This window comes from Chaetura pelagica, unplaced genomic scaffold (assembly GCF_000747805.2).
Source record: "Chaetura pelagica isolate M959 unplaced genomic scaffold, ChaPel_1.0 scaffold192, whole genome shotgun sequence".
Classification (NCBI taxonomy): Eukaryota; Metazoa; Chordata; class Aves; order Apodiformes; family Apodidae; genus Chaetura; species Chaetura pelagica.
Genome location: NW_009952570.1, coordinates 820466 through 837723, shown reverse-complemented (window position 1 = coordinate 837723; position 17258 = coordinate 820466). Strand labels below are relative to the sequence as shown.

Genomic DNA, 17258 nt, shown 5'->3' with positions numbered 1-17258 from the left:
GGGGGGGGTGGCTGTTCAGTTTGCTTTTCTGTTGAATCATAATAGAAGTACCTTGAAACCCAAATTCCATGACTTTCTCCTAAGAGAGTCAGGAATCAACAAAAGCCAGGCAGCAGCAGAGGGGACTGTGGTCCATGCCTGGCTTTTGGTTGGTTAATTTCCATTTTTGTGTTCTGGTGGTTTGTGGGTTTTTTTGAGTGATGAGAAGTTATCCCTAATGTTTACACAAGGCACTAGGAGGACTGTATCTCCTTTAGTTTCAGGCTCAGACTTGGTGGCACAGTTCAGACTTGGTCTGTAAGCCCTACTAGAGAATATAGATCTGTGTTTTCTCCTGTAATTCTGTTACCCTTTAGACGTCACTGTAGATTGTAAAACTGAAGCCAGGGAGCTTCAGCAAGGCCTTTAAAAAGACACATTTTAATATAATGCAATTATCTTCAAGACTAAATGAGATCAGAGTGTGTGAGTTATAGGTCACCACTGCTCTGAAACAAAAGGTGGTGCAGAACAGCCCCTCTGAGCTTCCTTTCCTTGTTGGAGGAACAGTTGTATCCTCTGTGCCTGTTTCCTCACAGGAGTTTTCTCAGGACAGGCAGGGCGAATGCTCAGACTGGTGTGGGTTGGTCCTGCTGGAGATCCAGGCACAGAGAACAGAAAGTGTAGCTGCTTGCTTTTCTGTAGGGATGCTCAGAAGGAAATTTGCTGGTTTGTGCTTTGCACGAGGTACAGAAGTGTTGAGGAGGCTCCTCCTGGAGCTTTCTCCACTGTTCTGTAAGCAAGGAGGCAGAGGTTTCCTGCAGGACACAGCCTGCTCTGCTGAGGGGATGGCTGCAGAGCTCAGTGACAACTGCCCACACATCTGCTCTGCTAAGCAGGGGTCTGTTCCCACTAATGGCTTTTATGTTGGACCTGAAAGCTCTCCAGTGTGGCTTGGGTGTGAAATACCTTTGCATTGCTCAGCTAGTTGGGTGATGTTGAACAAGCACAGGATCTGTTCTGCAAGCACCAAAGCATCTCCTCAAGTGTGGGATATCAAAGTGCAGCATCATTGCAGATGTTCCACTGCAATGATCCCTTCCTTCTATGAGCTGACAGAGGTTCTTCACTCTCCCCTTTGTGCCTGCAGGTTTTACAGAATGCTCCCAATGAAATTCTCATAGTAGCATCTTCCACACTATGCAATCTTCTTCTGGAATTCTCTCCAAGCAAGGAGGTGAGTAGTTATCCAGAAACAAGAAGAGGTAATAGATAAAAGTTCCATTGTACAGTGGTTGAATAAGCATGAATGTATCTTAATGGGCAGTCACTGCTTGTGAAGCACAGAGCTGTGGTGTTAGACAAAAAGTATCACTGATGGCTTGTGAATAAAAAAAATGATCTGTTTACAGTGCTGTGACAAATATAGTTTTATAGTCTCTGAAGAACTAGGTATAAAATTTTGGAGTTTTTTACTTGGAAAACTTTGTGAAAAATTCATAAGCAAGAAGAAAACCTGATAATTGGCAACGTGATCCATTGTTTTAGAGAATTACTGGTGTAATCTTGAAAATAATGGCAGTCTTGTGGATTTTATTGTTCTTGAATGAACAGAACAGGACATCTGCTCTTCAGTGCTGCCATGTCCCTTCCATGCAGATCAGGCACACGCATCAGTGCTTCATGGAAGTGGGACAACAAGGGCAAGTGTATAGACCATCTAGGGAGGAACAACCCCATGTACCAGTACAGGTTAGGGGGTGACCTGCTGGAAAGCAGCTCTGGGGAAAAAGACCTGGGAGTCCTGGTGGCAAGGAGGTGAGTAGTTATCCAGAAACAAGAAGAGGTAATAGATAAAAGTTCCATTGTACAGTGGTTGAATAAGCATGAATGTATCTTAATGGGCAGTCACTGCTTGTGAAGCACAGAGCTGTGGTGTTAGACAAAAAGTATCACTGATGGCTTGTGAATAAAAAAAATGATCTGTTTACAGTGCTGTGACAAATATAGTTTTATAGTCTCTGAAGAACTAGGTATAAAATTTTGGAGTTTTTTACTTGGAAAACTTTGTGAAAAATTCATAAGCAAGAAGAAAACCTGATAATTGGCAACGTGATCCATTGTTTTAGAGAATTACTGGTGTAATCTTGAAAATAATGGCAGTCTTGTGGATTTTATTGTTCTTGAATGAACAGAACAGGACATCTGCTCTTCAGTGCTGCCATGTCCCTTCCATGCAGATCAGGCACACGCATCAGTGCTTCATGGAAGTGGGACAACAAGGGCAAGTGTATAGACCATCTAGGGAGGAACAACCCCATGTACCAGTACAGGTTAGGGGGTGACCTGCTGGAAAGCAGCTCTGGGGAAAAAGACCTGGGAGTCCTGGTGGACAACAGGGTGACCATGAGCCAGCAGTGTGCCCTGGCAGCCCTGAGGCCAATGCCATCCTGGGGGCCTTAAGAAGAGTGTTGTCAGCAGGGCTAGGGTGATTCTCCTCCCCCTCTGCACTGCCCTGGGGAAGCCTCACCTGGAGCACTGAGGGCAGTTCTGGGCTGTCCAGTTCCAGAAGGACAAGGAGGTACTGGAGAGAGTCCAGCACAGGGCACTGAGATGCTGAAAGGGCTGGAGCATCTGCCTGTGAGGAAAGGCTGGGAGAGCTGGGGCTGCTCAGCTGGAGAAAAGGAGGCTGAGGGGGGATCTGATCAGTGCTGATCAATATCTGCAGGGGGTGGCAGGAGGATGGGCCAGACTTTGCTCAGGGGTGTCCAGGGACAGGACAAGGGGCAAGGGGCACAAACTGGAGCTCAGGAGGGTCAAGTTCAACATGAGGAAAAGCTTCTTGCCTGGGAGGGTGACAGAGCCCTGGGACAGGCTGCCCAGGGAGGCTGTGGAGTCTCCATCCCTGCAGACATTCCAGCCCCACCTGGATGTGTTCCTGTGGGATCTGCTGTAGGGGATCCTGCTCTGGCAGGGGGTTGGACTGGATGATCCCTAGAGGTTCCTTCTAACTGTGACCATTCTGTGAAATAAACAAAGCTGAAGTGAATCTGCATTTTACCCTGTAAAAGCTGAGTGAAACCCAGGTTTGAAATGTTACAGTTATGGGAAGTCCCTCTGAGCCAGCCAGCATCTCAGCCCTGGGGTGAGATCCTGGCAGGTTGTTGTGGTGCACAAGTGCCTGGGGCCAGGTGAGCTTTGACACTAGCTGCTGCTTCTGTTCTGTTTGTGCAGCCACTGGTGAGACCATCCTGCTGCTACCAAGTGCAGACTTTTCCATACGTGTTTTCTGATGGTTTCAGCTCGAGAAGGTTAAAAACCACAAAACTTCCCTAAAGCTCAGATATGTTCAGTTATTCACTGCTTTTGAAGCAGTAACTTCTGGAGGAAAGGAACACCTTACAAACTAGTGCAGCAGGAGTCATTGGATTAATCCTTTTAACGTGAGCTCTTCAAGTATTAGATCAAACTTGTACCTCACATTTGGTGGGAAGCAGTTGTGCCCACCTTACCTTTTATTTCTTTAATCAGTGTGAAAGAAAAGGTGCTTGTGTTGATATTTTTTCTGTCATGTAAAGATGTGATACTGCAGGGTTTTGCATTTCAATATGATCTTTAAGGACAGATTTCAGTTTTCTTTTAGTATAATAAGGTTTTTCTGTTGGATTTTAGTTTGGCCTGGTTACTAACACAAAGATTAAATGCCAGAAAATAAATGGAGCAGCTTTCATGGTCCTTAACCTCTTTTAAAGAGTTCTTTATGTCTCACTTGATACCCAGAAAGATGTGATTGCTGAAGGACTCTTTTTAGAGAGCAGTGCTCAGCTGAGAGTTGTTGGGGAACAGCTATTTGCTTGTGTGAGGGTGGCAGATGTGTGTACAGTGTCACAGCTGTATGTGCCTGTATGTACACATGCACATGTGTATGTAGACACATACATGGATACCCCTGAGAATAAAACTGTCTTGACCTGAGATTTTTCATAAAAACCCACCTTTTGATGCTCATCAAGTTGGCCAGTTCATCTGAGTGGACTGGACATGTAGACTCAAGAGTCAGATATATGCAAGACTTTTTTGCCTTATAATTACATTTGAATGTATGTCTGATTAGAGTTTTAAATGTTTGTTTGTTTTTTTTCCCCTTTTCATTTTAGCCTATTTTAGAATCAGGAGCCATAGAACTTCTATGTAGTTTAACACAGAGTGAAAATCTTGCCTTGAGAGTGAATGGCATTTGGGCTTTAATGGTGAGTAGAACACCCTGAAGAAACATCCCTTGTGATTTCAGTCTTACAGGGTTCCTGGCTGTAACTTGCCTTGTCAGTTGTTACACAAATGACGCAGCTGAAATCTGGCTGACCTTTCCACATCACTACAGAAGGAAAACAGCACCAGGCTGGAACACTTCATCAATCAGTCCATAAAGTAAAATGAGCTCTCTGATTCTGATACCAGTTTGGTTCCCAAGGTCCCTCAGGGACACAGCCGAGTGGTGCCAGGGGGCAGGGAAAAGCAGGTGACAGCCAGGTCAGCTGTAAGACTCTGGAAATTTAATCCACTCTGTAGCAGTTCCTCGTAAATTATAACCTTTGCCACATGAATTTTAACAAGGATGTATAAGAGCCCAAGTTTTAGGTAAAAAACTCAAGCCAAAAATGTCTGTCTTTCAGAATATGGCGTTTCAAGCAGAACAGAAGATCAAGTCAGACATCTTACGAGGTCTGAGCACAGAGCAGTTATTCCAGTTGCTTTCTGATTCTGATGTCAATGTTCTGATGAAAACCTTGGGACTGCTCAGGAACCTTCTGTCCACTCGCCCAGTAAGTAGACCTGCAAACAGCCCTTCTGAAAACTGCTCAAACACAGACAGTACCAGTTCTTCATCTTTGTTGTGAGAGAACTTATTTTTCTGTTAAGGTTAATGTTTGCTATATTGCAAAAACTGAGGCCTTTGGATTTACCCAGTTTATGTAGCCAAGTGTACAAATTGGTTTGAGAAAAACACTAAAAGAATTCTCTACATCCACTGAAACTTTGCAGTTACTACCAAATACAGAGCTAGACACTTGCATTTCATGCTTGATTTTGTTGCATTTAGCTTTTGCCTACCAGTCTTTTCTGTGAAACTTATCCAAAGCAACCTTTAGAGGGTTGCACTGCTGTCAGTGTGTGGAGAGATACATCCCTTAAGGATACCTGTGTTTCTTCTCTCTTGACACCTGGAATATTTCTGTTCTTTGCCAACTAGATAGATAGTGCTGGCTTTTTGAATTTGGCTGTGGCACTGTGCACTGACAAATGCATGTGTTCATTTTACACACTGAAATAAAATGGTTTTAAAAATGTAAGCCAGTTAATTGTTTTTGACAGGGAGAAAGAGATATTGGTGGAGGAAAAGAAAGGGGTAAATCCCCTGGGAAGAACAGAGGGAAAACATGCAGCAAACATTTGGCAAGCCAACATTTTTGTGGGGAGAAAAAGCCTCTACCGTGCACTTAACACATGCTGCCTTTCTACCATAAAAAGGTCACTGCAAAAAGTCTTCTGATATTTGTACTTGTTGAGTCTCAATAAGCTTCATAGAAAATTAGCTCTGTCTTAACGTGAAAAGATTTTTAATAACCAGTCATTCACTAAATTCACCCTGAGCTCTTGAGAGCAGGAGTCTCATTATCACTTAGGGTGTTCTTCATCTGAAATGCATCCCAGCTTCACCTACTTTGTGCAGTGTGTTTTAGAGCCAGAACCAACCATTCTCATTTCTTACCCAAAACTCACTCCAGAATAACTCATCCAGCAGCTTTTGAATCAAATCTTGGTTTTAGCAATTTTAAGAAGTTCTGCAAGAATCCACCATGTCTTCAAAACATGTAGTATCCCATGAGCTGGTAATGCTTGGTGGCTGTTTGCTATCACTCCTGAGTTTTGGTATCAGTTTATCCAATAGATCTAGTTTCTTCCTTTTCTGAATTTTTTTTTTCTAGTACAGTCTGATCAAATGACCTGTAAATCTCTTAACTGGAGCTGGTTTTCCTAGAGGATAAGCAGTGCACAGGGTTTATTTCCCTGAACCTTCTCATGCTTCTGAGCCGCTGTCAGACCTGGTCCCAGCGCTGCAGCGAGAGCAGGAAATACCAGATGTGAAACCTCAGTTTCCTGCTCTGCTTATCCCCCTGTTATCAGAACAGAAGTGGTTCCGACTGCAGCACCGTGCCCAGGGCTTCAGCAAGATTCAGTCTTCAGACTGGCCTCTGTGCAGCTGGGAAACCAGTGTCTTCCCTACAGGCTTCAGTGAAATCAGAGCCAAGGCCCACATGGTGCTCTCAAACAAGAGCAGGTGTCATGTGAAGAGGAGTATTGTGAAGTGTTTCTGCTGTGAGAAGCTCTTGGTTCTGAGAGGCCTGGCCAGGAGCTGGGCTCTTTGTGCAATGTTGATACTCTTAGAGCAATTCAAGTAGGAATGGCTCTTCTTTGTCGGGATGGTCACACTGACTGTGTTTCCTCATTGCTTTGGCAGCACATAGACCATATAATGAGCACTCATGGGAAGCAAATCATGCAAGCAGTGACCCTCATTCTGGAAGGGGAGCACAATATAGAAGTCAAAGAGCAGGTACCTTTTTTTAATTTCATATTATCTTGGCAGAATAAAATTAAAGAAAGAGCTAAGAATGCTTACTCAACATGTGATTTTTGTTTGGGATTGTGATGTGCTGTGAATATTTTGCTGAGATCGGTCAGACTAATAACTTCAATGCCTGTAAGAATGCTCTTCTTTCTGATGGTTTCTTACAAATTAATTGAATTTATAGTATTTTTTAAATTTAGGTTTGGTAAAGAGAGGGGAGAGGAGCTAAAGGCAATTGTATGGCAGAAAGGGGACAGTAGGAACAAGGGAAGAGGAAGAAGCCAGTGTTTCACTCTGGGGAAGGTGTCATGGTCATTTGCTCCTCTAGCAGCCATAGAACAGTCAGTAATGCAGGATCCACCACCACCACCTTGCTGGCAGCAATGCCAGCTCTGCTGGGAGGTGTGGGAACCCAGCTGCTGGTGCAGAAGCCAGCACCAGTTAGAGCAGAGGCACTAGAGGGGAAGGAGCATCCTGGTTCAGCCCAGGAGGAAGTGGGGAGGGACATGCCCTGGCAAGTTAGAGCTTAAGGAAAACAATATGTGAGAGGAAAGGAGAAGGAAAGAGGAGATGGCCAGTAGGTAAAAGCACCCTGGCTTGGTGGCAGCATAAAGGGATTCCTGCTAAAGCAAGAGGCTAGATGGGGAGAATTTGGCCAATTAATTCTTGTGACAGACAAGACAGTCATTTGGACAATCTTGGTTCTTCCTCATAGGGAGCATGTGGTGATGAATGGGGGCAGTGAGAAGCTGTGGGAGATCCCAGAGGATTGCTTGGGCTTAGGATGGATGTTGGTAGCAAGCAGCATGGCAAAGGAGTGTAAAAGTACAGCTAAATCCAGACTGGTCTAAATCTCAGTGAAGGATGGCCTGAAAGCAAACAGGCTATTTAAGTGCAAAATTAACATAAAAATCCAAAAAGTGTCAATAGTATCATAGAACTGTTTAGGTTGGAAAAGACCTTTAAGATCATAAAGGCCAACCATTAACCCAGGTCTACCAAGTCCACTGCTAAACCACGTCCCTCAGCACCACATCTACATAACTTCTAAACACAGCCAGGGATGGTGACTCCACCACTTCCCAGGGCAGCCTGTTCAAGTGCTTCACAACCCTTCCTGAGAAGAATTTTTTCCTAATATCAAGCCTAAACCTCCCCTGGTACAACTCGAGTCCTATTGCTTGTTACTTGTGAGAAGAGACTGGCACTTGCCTCTACAGCTCCCTTCAAGGGGTTGCAGAGAGTGAGAAGGTCTCCCCTCAGCTTCCTTGTCTCCAGACTAACTGACCCCAGATCCTTCAGCCACTCCTCGTAAGACTTATCCTCAAGACCCTTCATTGCCCCCTAGATGGCAAGTCTAATGATGCCATGGTTCTGGAACAGCTGATAATTAGCCAGTTGCCTCTGTCTAAATAGTTCTTCCTGATAAAGCTCTGGTGACAGAAAGGCCTTCATTACACAGAGGGTTAATTACCTCTCCATATTATTTTGGAGGAGAATCAGTGTACTGAGACATGCTCTTGGAAAGGACCAGCAGGTCAGGGTGGATTGTGGCCTGTTGGATTTGGGGTGTTTTTCTGTCCCCTTAAACACAGAGCATTCTCCTTGTCCCTGTGGTATGAGGAGCAGGTCACTTCTATTTCAGAGTCAGTCTTGACATCCAGTGCTGCCTGGCTGCACACACCAGCCCCTGCTTGTAGCAGCACAGTGCTTATCTCTCCCTGTCTGGCTCATCAGGATGTAATTAGCAGCTTGGAAGTAATGAATCTGCAACTGCTGACGTGAATGCAGTGCAGCTTAGACAAGTGCTGATAATTCTCCCATGTTCTTCTGTAATCATTCCAATATGTCCAGGAAAGGTGGTTAAGGGAAGGAACCGGTGGACACCTCCTGGTGCCTCCTGAGAAGCAGGAAAGGTGCCTGTGCATGTCTTAATACCATGTGCACATAGTGCCAGAATGGCCCTGGGTGTTTCAAGGTTATTCTGTAGAATAGCTTCTGTAATTTGCAAGAAATAATCAGATGCATTAGTAGTTTGAGTTATTTCTTCAAGTCAAGATGTGTGATTAGGCCTGTGAGAACAAATGATTAGTCTGCTAGATCAGCAGGTGGGGCCTCTCTCCATCTTTCTTTTTCCTGGCCTGAAGAACTATATGGATATGTTTTTTTTTCCCTAACACTGATACAGAATAGACTGCTTTATTGTCCAGTGTATTTAATCTTTTCTATATGCTGCATATTTCCATGAGAGACTTAAAATTTTACTCATTGCAATGAATTAATGAACGTTGCTTTTTATTTCCAAATGGCTGGTTTTGTGCCAGGGCCGTTCATCCACAGCTGCTCCTTCTTTGGCATTGGCCCCAGATGGAAGCAAGCTGGAAACTCCAGATTAAAGATAATAAAACTAATTAAAGAAATTGTTTGTCATGAGTTCAGAGCTGTCAGGGAAATAGTTTAAATCATGGGATGGGATCTGTGACCAAATGACATTTTTGTCTTTCAGACACTGTGTATACTTGCCAATATAGCAGATGGAACGACAGCAAAGGAGCTGATTATGACCAACGATGACATCCTGCAGAAAATCAAATACTACATGGTAAGGGTGGTTTCTGTTAAAGGGTTTCTGTTGGTCTTTTGCAGCAATGAAAAGAGGTTACGTTAGCATTTTGTGATGTAAAGTATTCAGTATCACAGACTGGTTTGGGTGGGAAGGGACCTTAAAGATCATCTGCTTCCAACCCCTGCATGGGCAGGGACACCTCCCACCAGCCCAGGTTGCTCCAAGCCCCATCCAGCCTGCCCTTGGACACTCACTTAACTTCCACGTACCCACTTGTGTGTAAGGAAGGTGCTGAGTAGTGCAGCTCCATGTGGCAGAGCTGTGCTGAGGACCTGATTAAAAGAAATGTTACAGCAATACCTGTAACAAATCTACATGGAAAATGTTTCATGGTCTTGGAAAAGGCATTTCTTGTAGACCTCAAGAAATAAGAAATTAAGTGATTGAATTCTTCTCAAGGGCCTTGTGCTAAGGCTCTATCTCTGAGAGCAGTTGTAGATAAGAATTAGTCCCAGCTTGGCTACATTATTTATTACAGGATGAATGGCAAAATGTAAGCCTGAGAATTTCTGAATTTCTTCTTCTAAACTTGAGTACTATTTTTCTGTATTTAGAGTCACTCAAATGCTAAACTTCAGCTTGCTGCCATGTTCTGTATATCAAATCTCATATGGAATGAAGAAGAAGGTAAGAAAGCCTCATTAGTGATGCCTGTACAAGTCACTGTCCTGACCAAAAGGCTGATGTTGCAGAGTGATGGATATTTTCAGTGCACAGTGGGATCCAAAGTGTCAGGGGAGACGTCATGTGACATGGGATCATAGAATCCCAGACTGGTTTGGGTTGGAAGGGAACTTGAAGACCATCTAGATCCAGCCCCCTGCATGGGCAGGGACACCTCCCACCAGACCAGGTTGTTCCAAGCCCCATCCAACCTGCCCTTGATGGGGGACTTCCACAGCTTCCCTGTTCCAGTGTCTTACCACCCTCACACTAAAGAATTTCCTCCTCATGTCTAATCTAAATCCACCTTCTTCAAGTTTTAAGGATAAGTGAGTGGTCAGGAGGACATTGAGGAAGGTGTAGGGAGCTCTTCTGGGGCAGGAAGGGGAGACACAGTAAGAGTGTGTCAATAAATAGGAGTTGATGAGAGTCAACAGGTTTCCACCTGTAGCTTTTCTGTGAAATCTGAAAACAATGAGAATCCTAGTAAGTGACCTTCCAAGTCTTAAGGAGGTTGTGGAAACTGTTGGAGGGAACACGCTCACTGGGGAAGAGAAGTAGGTTAGAAAAGGGGTTTATTGCTAAGAAGTGTTCGCCACCATGGATTGGGTGGGTGATGGAGGCTCTGAAACCCATCAAAGGACTTGTGGGTGGAACTGGAAGGAATGGGGAAGACCTTGGGTAAGGAGAGTCATGAACTGGAGCATCGGGGGGTGCCCAGGAGGGAGCTGAATTACTCTGCTGCACAGAAAAGTGTGTGTGTTGGAGGGTGGAGAGGGCAGGTGGAGGCAGCAGTGAGGAGCTGGAAAAGTGGCAAGGAAAGGGATGGTGAGAGGTGTTCTGCTTTGAGGGATGGTGGATTGGGAGGAGGACTTTCAGATGGCTGGATTACAGACCCTCAAGTTGACCAGGCTGCTTTTCAGCAAATAAATCATTGTCTCTACTTGGTTTGGGGCTTTTTCTTTTTCCTCCACTGTGTAAGTTACTCCACATCTGTGGGATCACAGAGCTTCACTCAGTGGGTGGCACCACCTGGCTGTGCTCCTGGTGGCCTTCTGCTGGTGACACTGGCCTTACAGGGTGCTGCAAACCCCAAACCACACCTCCAGCTGAGTGTCATCTGCATCCAAATCAGTGAGAGGAGAATAAAGCAGCTGAAATCAGGCTTCTTACTTTAGGATAAAATATATAGTTTATTGCCTTCCAAACTTTATTCTCTTTAAGCAAATGCACACAGAGCACAAAAGTTTTCTCCTTGCTGTCTTCTAACTGACCTGCCTGCCTCCATTAAGCTGGTTTCCACTGCTGTTCCTTTCCTCTGTCTGAAGGCATTTATTTTTGGTGACATTCCCAAGAATGTGGTTATTGTTGCAGGTTCCCAGGAACGCCAGGATAAACTACGAGATATGGGAATAGTGGATATTCTACATAAATTGAGTCAGTCATCAGATCCCAATCTGTGTGACAAGTGAGTATCAAGGGAAATCCAGGAAAGATGAGAAGGAAATATTTGCTTTTTATTTTAAGTGTATTTTTTTTTTAAATCTTTTGATGATAGGAGAACTGCTTAGAAAAGCTATCACTACACTGAGTTTTATCAGGTATAAATTGTGATGAACACTTCTTTAAAGAGCAGGTTTTATATTGCTCAGGAGAAACAAATTTTACTGAATGATGAAATAACTGCACTAAAGATCTTCTAAACCAGTGGAGGGTCCTCTCTGAAATCTGAGTATCAATCAGTGAGATATTGGTGTGAACTCTGGACCACTAATGATGTTCCAGAGGACTTGGAACACTGAGAAACCATCAGATAACACTGTGAATTAGAAAGATAATACAGGAACACCAGTGTAGTTCATCTCAAATTCCTTTAAATTAATTAAGCTCCACAGTAAGTTTTTACATTTGTATCACAGAATGTACCCAGGTCATCACAAACATGTCACCAAAATAGCTAATTGCAGTTCGTGTTTTATTGGTCAAACCTTTGCACCTAACGTTGTGAACTTTCATGAACTGTAGGAGAAGATTTGATTTTTGGAAGAGCTCAAACTGTGCAGTGTTTGAAAATGCATTAAATTTGGGTTTCTTGATTTTGTGAAAGATATTTCCGTGTTCTTTAGACATACACATAGTAGGAAGAGTTTCTTTACTGGAAGAGTGGTCAGGCACTAGGACAGGCTGCCCAGGGAGTCACCATCCCTGGAGGGATTCAAGAATCATGTAGATCTGGCCCTTCAGGACATGCTCCAGTGGGCATGGGGTGTTTTTTGGTGTTTTTTTGTGGGTTTTTTGGGTTGTTGGGGTATTTTGTGGTGGTGGTTGGGCTTGGTTTTCTCAGGTCTTTTCCAACCAGGACAATTCTGTGATTCTGTGACATTGTCTTGTATGTGAAGCTGTTGAAAACCTCAGTAATGACCAGGCTGTTCCTTGATTGCAGGGCGAAGACAGCACTCCAGCAGTATCTTGCATGATCAAAGACTGAATGAATCTATGGACACCCCTCATGTCTACTTAAGGAACAGCAGGAGATACTCCTGACTCCTTATATTTGCACAAGTCACCTTGGGCTGCATTTTTCTCAGGTGCAGGGAGCTGCTTTGCAGAAACAGTTTAAATGATCAGGTCTCCAGTGCACTTGAGAATTTTCTTGAGGTAGTTTCTTTACTCAGAGGACTCTTGGGGGGTTGTTTTGGTTTTTTGGGTTGGTTGTTTTGGTTTTTTTCCTGAGCTACCTGGACTTTTGGATAGAACAATCAGTCATCATTTTCCTTTTGGGCCTACAATGTTCTGCTTTTGCTGCAGCCTGTGTGTGTGGACGTGTGTGTGCGCTTGGGTGAATGTGTGTGAGTGTGACACCTCAATTTTGTTTCTCCTTTTTTTTGTGTGTGTGTGTGTGAAAATCTTTTTCTACAGGTTTTCAAGGATTAACCATTGTTTGCTGTACGAATACTTCAATTAATTATATACAGTTTGAATGAAATGTTATTTAAAAAAAAAACAACGAACTGTTGTATCCCATAAAGTTTATTTTGAATTTTGAACAGATGAATGTTTTTAAGTAAAATATATGCATTTCTGAACTTCAGCTTAACTTACATTATACTTCATTTTTAAAGAGAAAAATAGAGGGAGACAGCAGACTCCAAATGATAAGCAGCATATTCTGTACTGACAAGGTCCAAGAGAGATTTTTACCACTGTACAAGGTCACCTGGTACTGATGACATGCTCAAATCCATGAACTGGGTCAGTTGGATTCTTCTGGGTTTCTTCCCATTTTTAGAAGAAAAGCTTCAGAGCTAGGATAGCTGTTGACTTTTCCAGAAAGGAGCAGGTGGCTCAACATCAGCAAGCATAAGCTGTTGCTTTAGTAGCCAAGAACTTGCCCAGATAATTGCTGAAGGTTTGGCTTTTCACTGGTGAGAAGGATTTGCTGATCACCTATATCAACAGAGCAAACCTTGTGTTGCAGAAGTTACACTGGCAAGCAGGGATGAAGGGATGGCTTTTTGTTCTGTTTTTTTGTTCTGTTGTTTTTATCTCCAGATGGGGTTAAGCGACTTACAAATGTTTTCCATGAAAGATCAGCTGGATGCATCAAGTCGCGGAAGGGATGGAAAAACTGGGCATTTGGGTTGTTTGTTTTTTCAAGTTGAGTAACGTTGCTAGAGGTTTTGTGTATATATGCAGATATACACACTTGCATGGATTTGGATACCTGGATAATAAGAGGTGGAATTTTACTGCGTGCAGAAGCTTAGATTGTCCATAAGTTCCTGAAATTGTGCCTGTAAGTGCGGAGAGAAAAATACGAGTAGAGATGAAGATGACTCTGACAAGTTGCAATGTGAGACCCCAGGAGCTTCACAGTCATGAGAGCAGGAACGAGCTCTCTCCTTTAGAGGGTCAGGGTGCTTGGCTTTCTTCCCATGTGTCCTTTTTGGTTTCAGCTCAGCCCACAGATGAATAGACTCTCCACTCAACCTACACAGCTCTAACAGGCACACTAAAGGTTGCAGCCAATGTCTTAAACCAAATCTGTCTTTTGTTACACTGGACTTCAGGAAGGCTGCAGCAAGAAGAGAGGTCTGTAACTTTGCTAACCAATTTTGATAAGTATCTTAATCTTGTCTTTTTAATCAGAAGGTCAAATTGTGAGAGCCTTACTTTTCTCCCAGGTAACTACTTCCATCAGAAAATGTGAGCACAGTTTGGCCTGGGATTTGAATGTGTTATGTATCAGATAACTATTATCACTTGGTTGCAAAGGAGAATATACACATTTCATGTAACTTCTTCCACTCCTAAAAGACAAATAAAAGTGAGCACCTGACACTTTTTCCCCAGGCATTGCAGCAAGTGACTGGCAGTTCTTAATGTCCCTCTGCAAGTTTTTCATTATGGACTTTGGGGGCTGAACAAAAGGGAAAGTAAAAATATGTGAGAACTTGATACATCTAAGTGCCTCAGAAGTGAAGTCTTATTTACAAAATTAAATCAAATGTATTTTTGCTTGACCTAAGGAAAAGTTCTGAGGCAGGTATTGTCAGTGCAAAACTGTACAGTGTGCACTTCTACATTTGCACTCCTGCTATGGACATTTAGGAGCTCAAGTTCTTACATATCTCTTCTCATCCTCCCCCAGTTCATGTTTCTAAAGCAAATCTATTGAACCTATAAACCGTTGGTGCCTGAAGGTGTTCAGAAAAAAAGGTCAGTAAGTATCTGTGTGTTCTGAGGTGGTTTCCTGAAATTCTGCCAGAAAAACAACCCCAGTGCTCAGACAATCTTGTTGCTGCATGAGGACAGCTGACGCTTCCCACAGCTCTTGGTAGGACAACCTGATGGATGAGAACATTTTTACATTCAGTTAAGCTTTGTGAATATTTTTTGATGTTGCTATAGGTATGTACAAAAAAGAAGAATACTGTTAATAAAAATAACTTTACCAGAACATATAGGTTTTTCTCAGCTTGCTGTGCCAGCTTCTCTGCAGCCTGAGAGTCACTCGCCTGAGGTTCACGGTGGGAACAGACTGGTTGGTTGGTTGCCCAGATCTTTAGCAATTTTATTTAGGTAGCAGCTTCTTGTGAGTTACAGGGTTGCTTGCAGAGATGAAGCAAGTTTGGAGGTGGTCTGAATCTTACAGAAATCACCAGGATTTCTGCTGTTTTGGTGCCATTTCTCTTCTGAAAACCAGTCCTCATGGATTTTGATATGTCCACTCTTTGTGTCTGGGTCCAGTGGTGGTGTCCTCTCAAAGCTGATGTGTCAAGAAGTGCACAGTTCTGCATGGGGCTTGGCATGCAAGTTGTCAGATAACTGCTGCACTTGGGTGCTCCTCACCCCTCCAGCCCACGTTTGGAGTGGAGTCTCTCCACACAGGAAGTCAAATAAGACAATTTGGTTGTTCTTCCAGTCACAGAGTTGTGTGGTAATAGTGAAGGACACCAAGTGACCTGCTTGAGAGCCTCTTGTGCCCAGATATTCTTATTTTTTTTAATTTATTTTCACAGACTTTAGTCATTGCAGTAGATGCTGCTCCTTCATGAAAGCAGAGAAGCAGTGGCACAGCAAGCAGAAGAATCATTGAGGTGCATGAGATCAGATTCTTGAAGACTCTAAAATGGGTTTAGCAGGACAGGTTTTTGTAACCCTGAAATGTAAGTGCATGAGAGGTGTAAACATACAATTTCAGTTGTGAAAATCACTAGGATTCTGCTGGAGGTTTATTTCTAAAAAAAAAAAAAAAAAAAGGGGAGAGTTGTTGGTGGCATCCCAAGGTGTGGTTTGCTCTGCTGAGCTGATGCTGGAGGCAGGGGAGCTCTTGCCAAGGCTCAGCCCCACCGTGTCACCTGTGGGCACTGGACAGTGTCCCCTTGGCTTCCCAGGCCATGAGGGCAGTTGATGTGCCAAAAGCTGAATCCTCAACCAGGAGGGGCCCTGACCATCTGAAGGACCAGCCACCAGATGTCATGTGCTGTGTGACAAGAAGCACCTCTAAGGTCTGCACCCTGTGGCCCTGGGCATGGACAGGGTGACCCTGGGAGCAGGGCTGGGGGGCTTGTCCCTGCAGCCCACGCCTGCTGTGGGGCCACTAGTCCGGGAGGAGCAGGGGAGAACTTGGAGGAGGAGGTCCGTGTGGTGGGCTGGGGCAGCTGGGCAGGTTCTAGGGGCAGGGAGGAGGCAGAGGAGCTGCAGCTGCTGGTGGGAACTGCAGAGCAGAGGGAGGGAACTTGGCAGTACAGTGTCCTGGGCAGGGCTGGGCTGCCATGGCAGCGCCGCAGCTACCAGCGACGCTCTCAGCCTGGGAGCTGGTGCCTCTGCCACCCTTCCAGGTTGCTGCCAGCAATCCAGGCCCTGCAGCAGCCCCTTGCCTCTCTGGGAAGGGTGCAGGCAGAGCCCAGAGCCCCACGGAGCTAATCCTGATCCCTCCAGCAGGGCGGGGATGCTGGTGGAGGTGGCAAGTCCCGCGTGGAGGAACCAGGAGAGGTGAAAAGCTTTCTCTGTGGTGCAGGTTGGGCAGCAGTTGGATTCACATAGCTGGAGGACATCTGCAGTGCCTCACACTTGGGACTGCTGCTGGAGGGAGCCCTGTTCCTGCAGAAGGATGGCTGCAAAGAAAAAGGAGGTAGTGCTGCAGGTCAGTGGGAGCCAGGCTTTGGAAACAACATTTAAAGTCCTGGAAAATGCAAAGGATGAAGTTCAGTCTTGGGCTATCTCAGATTCTGCTGGCAAAGCCCTCCTGTGAGGTCCTTGTGGTGGAAAAGCATTCCTGAAGGCAGGTGGGAAGCAAGGGGAAGCATGGCAGGTCAGACCTGTCCCCGAGGCTGTGCTCTGGGCTGCAGGTTGTGCTGCTGGAGCTGGCAGGGGCCTGGCTGATCTCCTGGGTCAAAATGCATCTGTGTTTTGTGGGACAGTGGTTGGGGAAGGGGGGAGGTTCTCCTGAATGGCCAGTGCCACTGAACATTTCTGCCCAGTTCACTATTTGGAAAGATTGGTGTGGGAGTGGAAAAGTTAGGAGGTGTGCAGAAGTTAGGAGGTATGAAAACATTCAAAGGCTGAAAAGCCTATTTCACAATCATGTGTAGAGGAATTTTTCCCTGTTTACTCTGTGCAGGTGACCTAATGATATTTTATAACGACCTGCATAGGGGAGAGGGGGTTTCTGAGAGCAGTTTAGTGTGCAAAAAAACATTGAAAAACCTAAAGTGGGTTATGAGGATCTGCTTAAATTTTGGAACAAGTTTAGAATCCACAAGAGAGAAATACTGAAAGAGATCATGGGCTTTACAACCTTGTTTGTTCACTGTTAAAACTGGAAAGCATGGAGTGAACTTTTGTATAAGGGAA

General features: G+C 44.5%; 2 protein-coding genes across 2 annotated transcripts in view; both read left to right on the top strand.

The window, feature by feature from the left end:
- The window catches only part of ARMC8 (armadillo repeat containing 8), a 67284-nt gene extending 54294 nt beyond the window's left edge, over positions 1–12990 (top strand). Inside the window, exons 14-21 of the mRNA XM_009993534.1 lie at positions 1130–1216; positions 4137–4229; positions 4653–4802; positions 6500–6595; positions 9117–9212; positions 9791–9863; positions 11274–11367; positions 12343–12990. Coding sequence (XP_009991836.1) covers positions 1130–1216; positions 4137–4229; positions 4653–4802; positions 6500–6595; positions 9117–9212; positions 9791–9863; positions 11274–11367; positions 12343–12376 — 723 coding nt within the window. The 3' untranslated portion in view covers positions 12377–12990. The remainder of the gene's footprint in view (positions 1–1129; positions 1217–4136; positions 4230–4652; positions 4803–6499; positions 6596–9116; positions 9213–9790; positions 9864–11273; positions 11368–12342) is intronic.
- A 140-nt stretch (positions 12991–13130) lies between these two features.
- The window catches only part of VPS8 (vacuolar protein sorting 8 homolog (S. cerevisiae)), a 93963-nt gene continuing 89835 nt past the window's right edge, over positions 13131–17258 (top strand). Inside the window, exon 1 of the mRNA XM_009993533.1 lies at positions 13131–13151. Coding sequence (XP_009991835.1) covers positions 13131–13151 — 21 coding nt within the window. The remainder of the gene's footprint in view (positions 13152–17258) is intronic.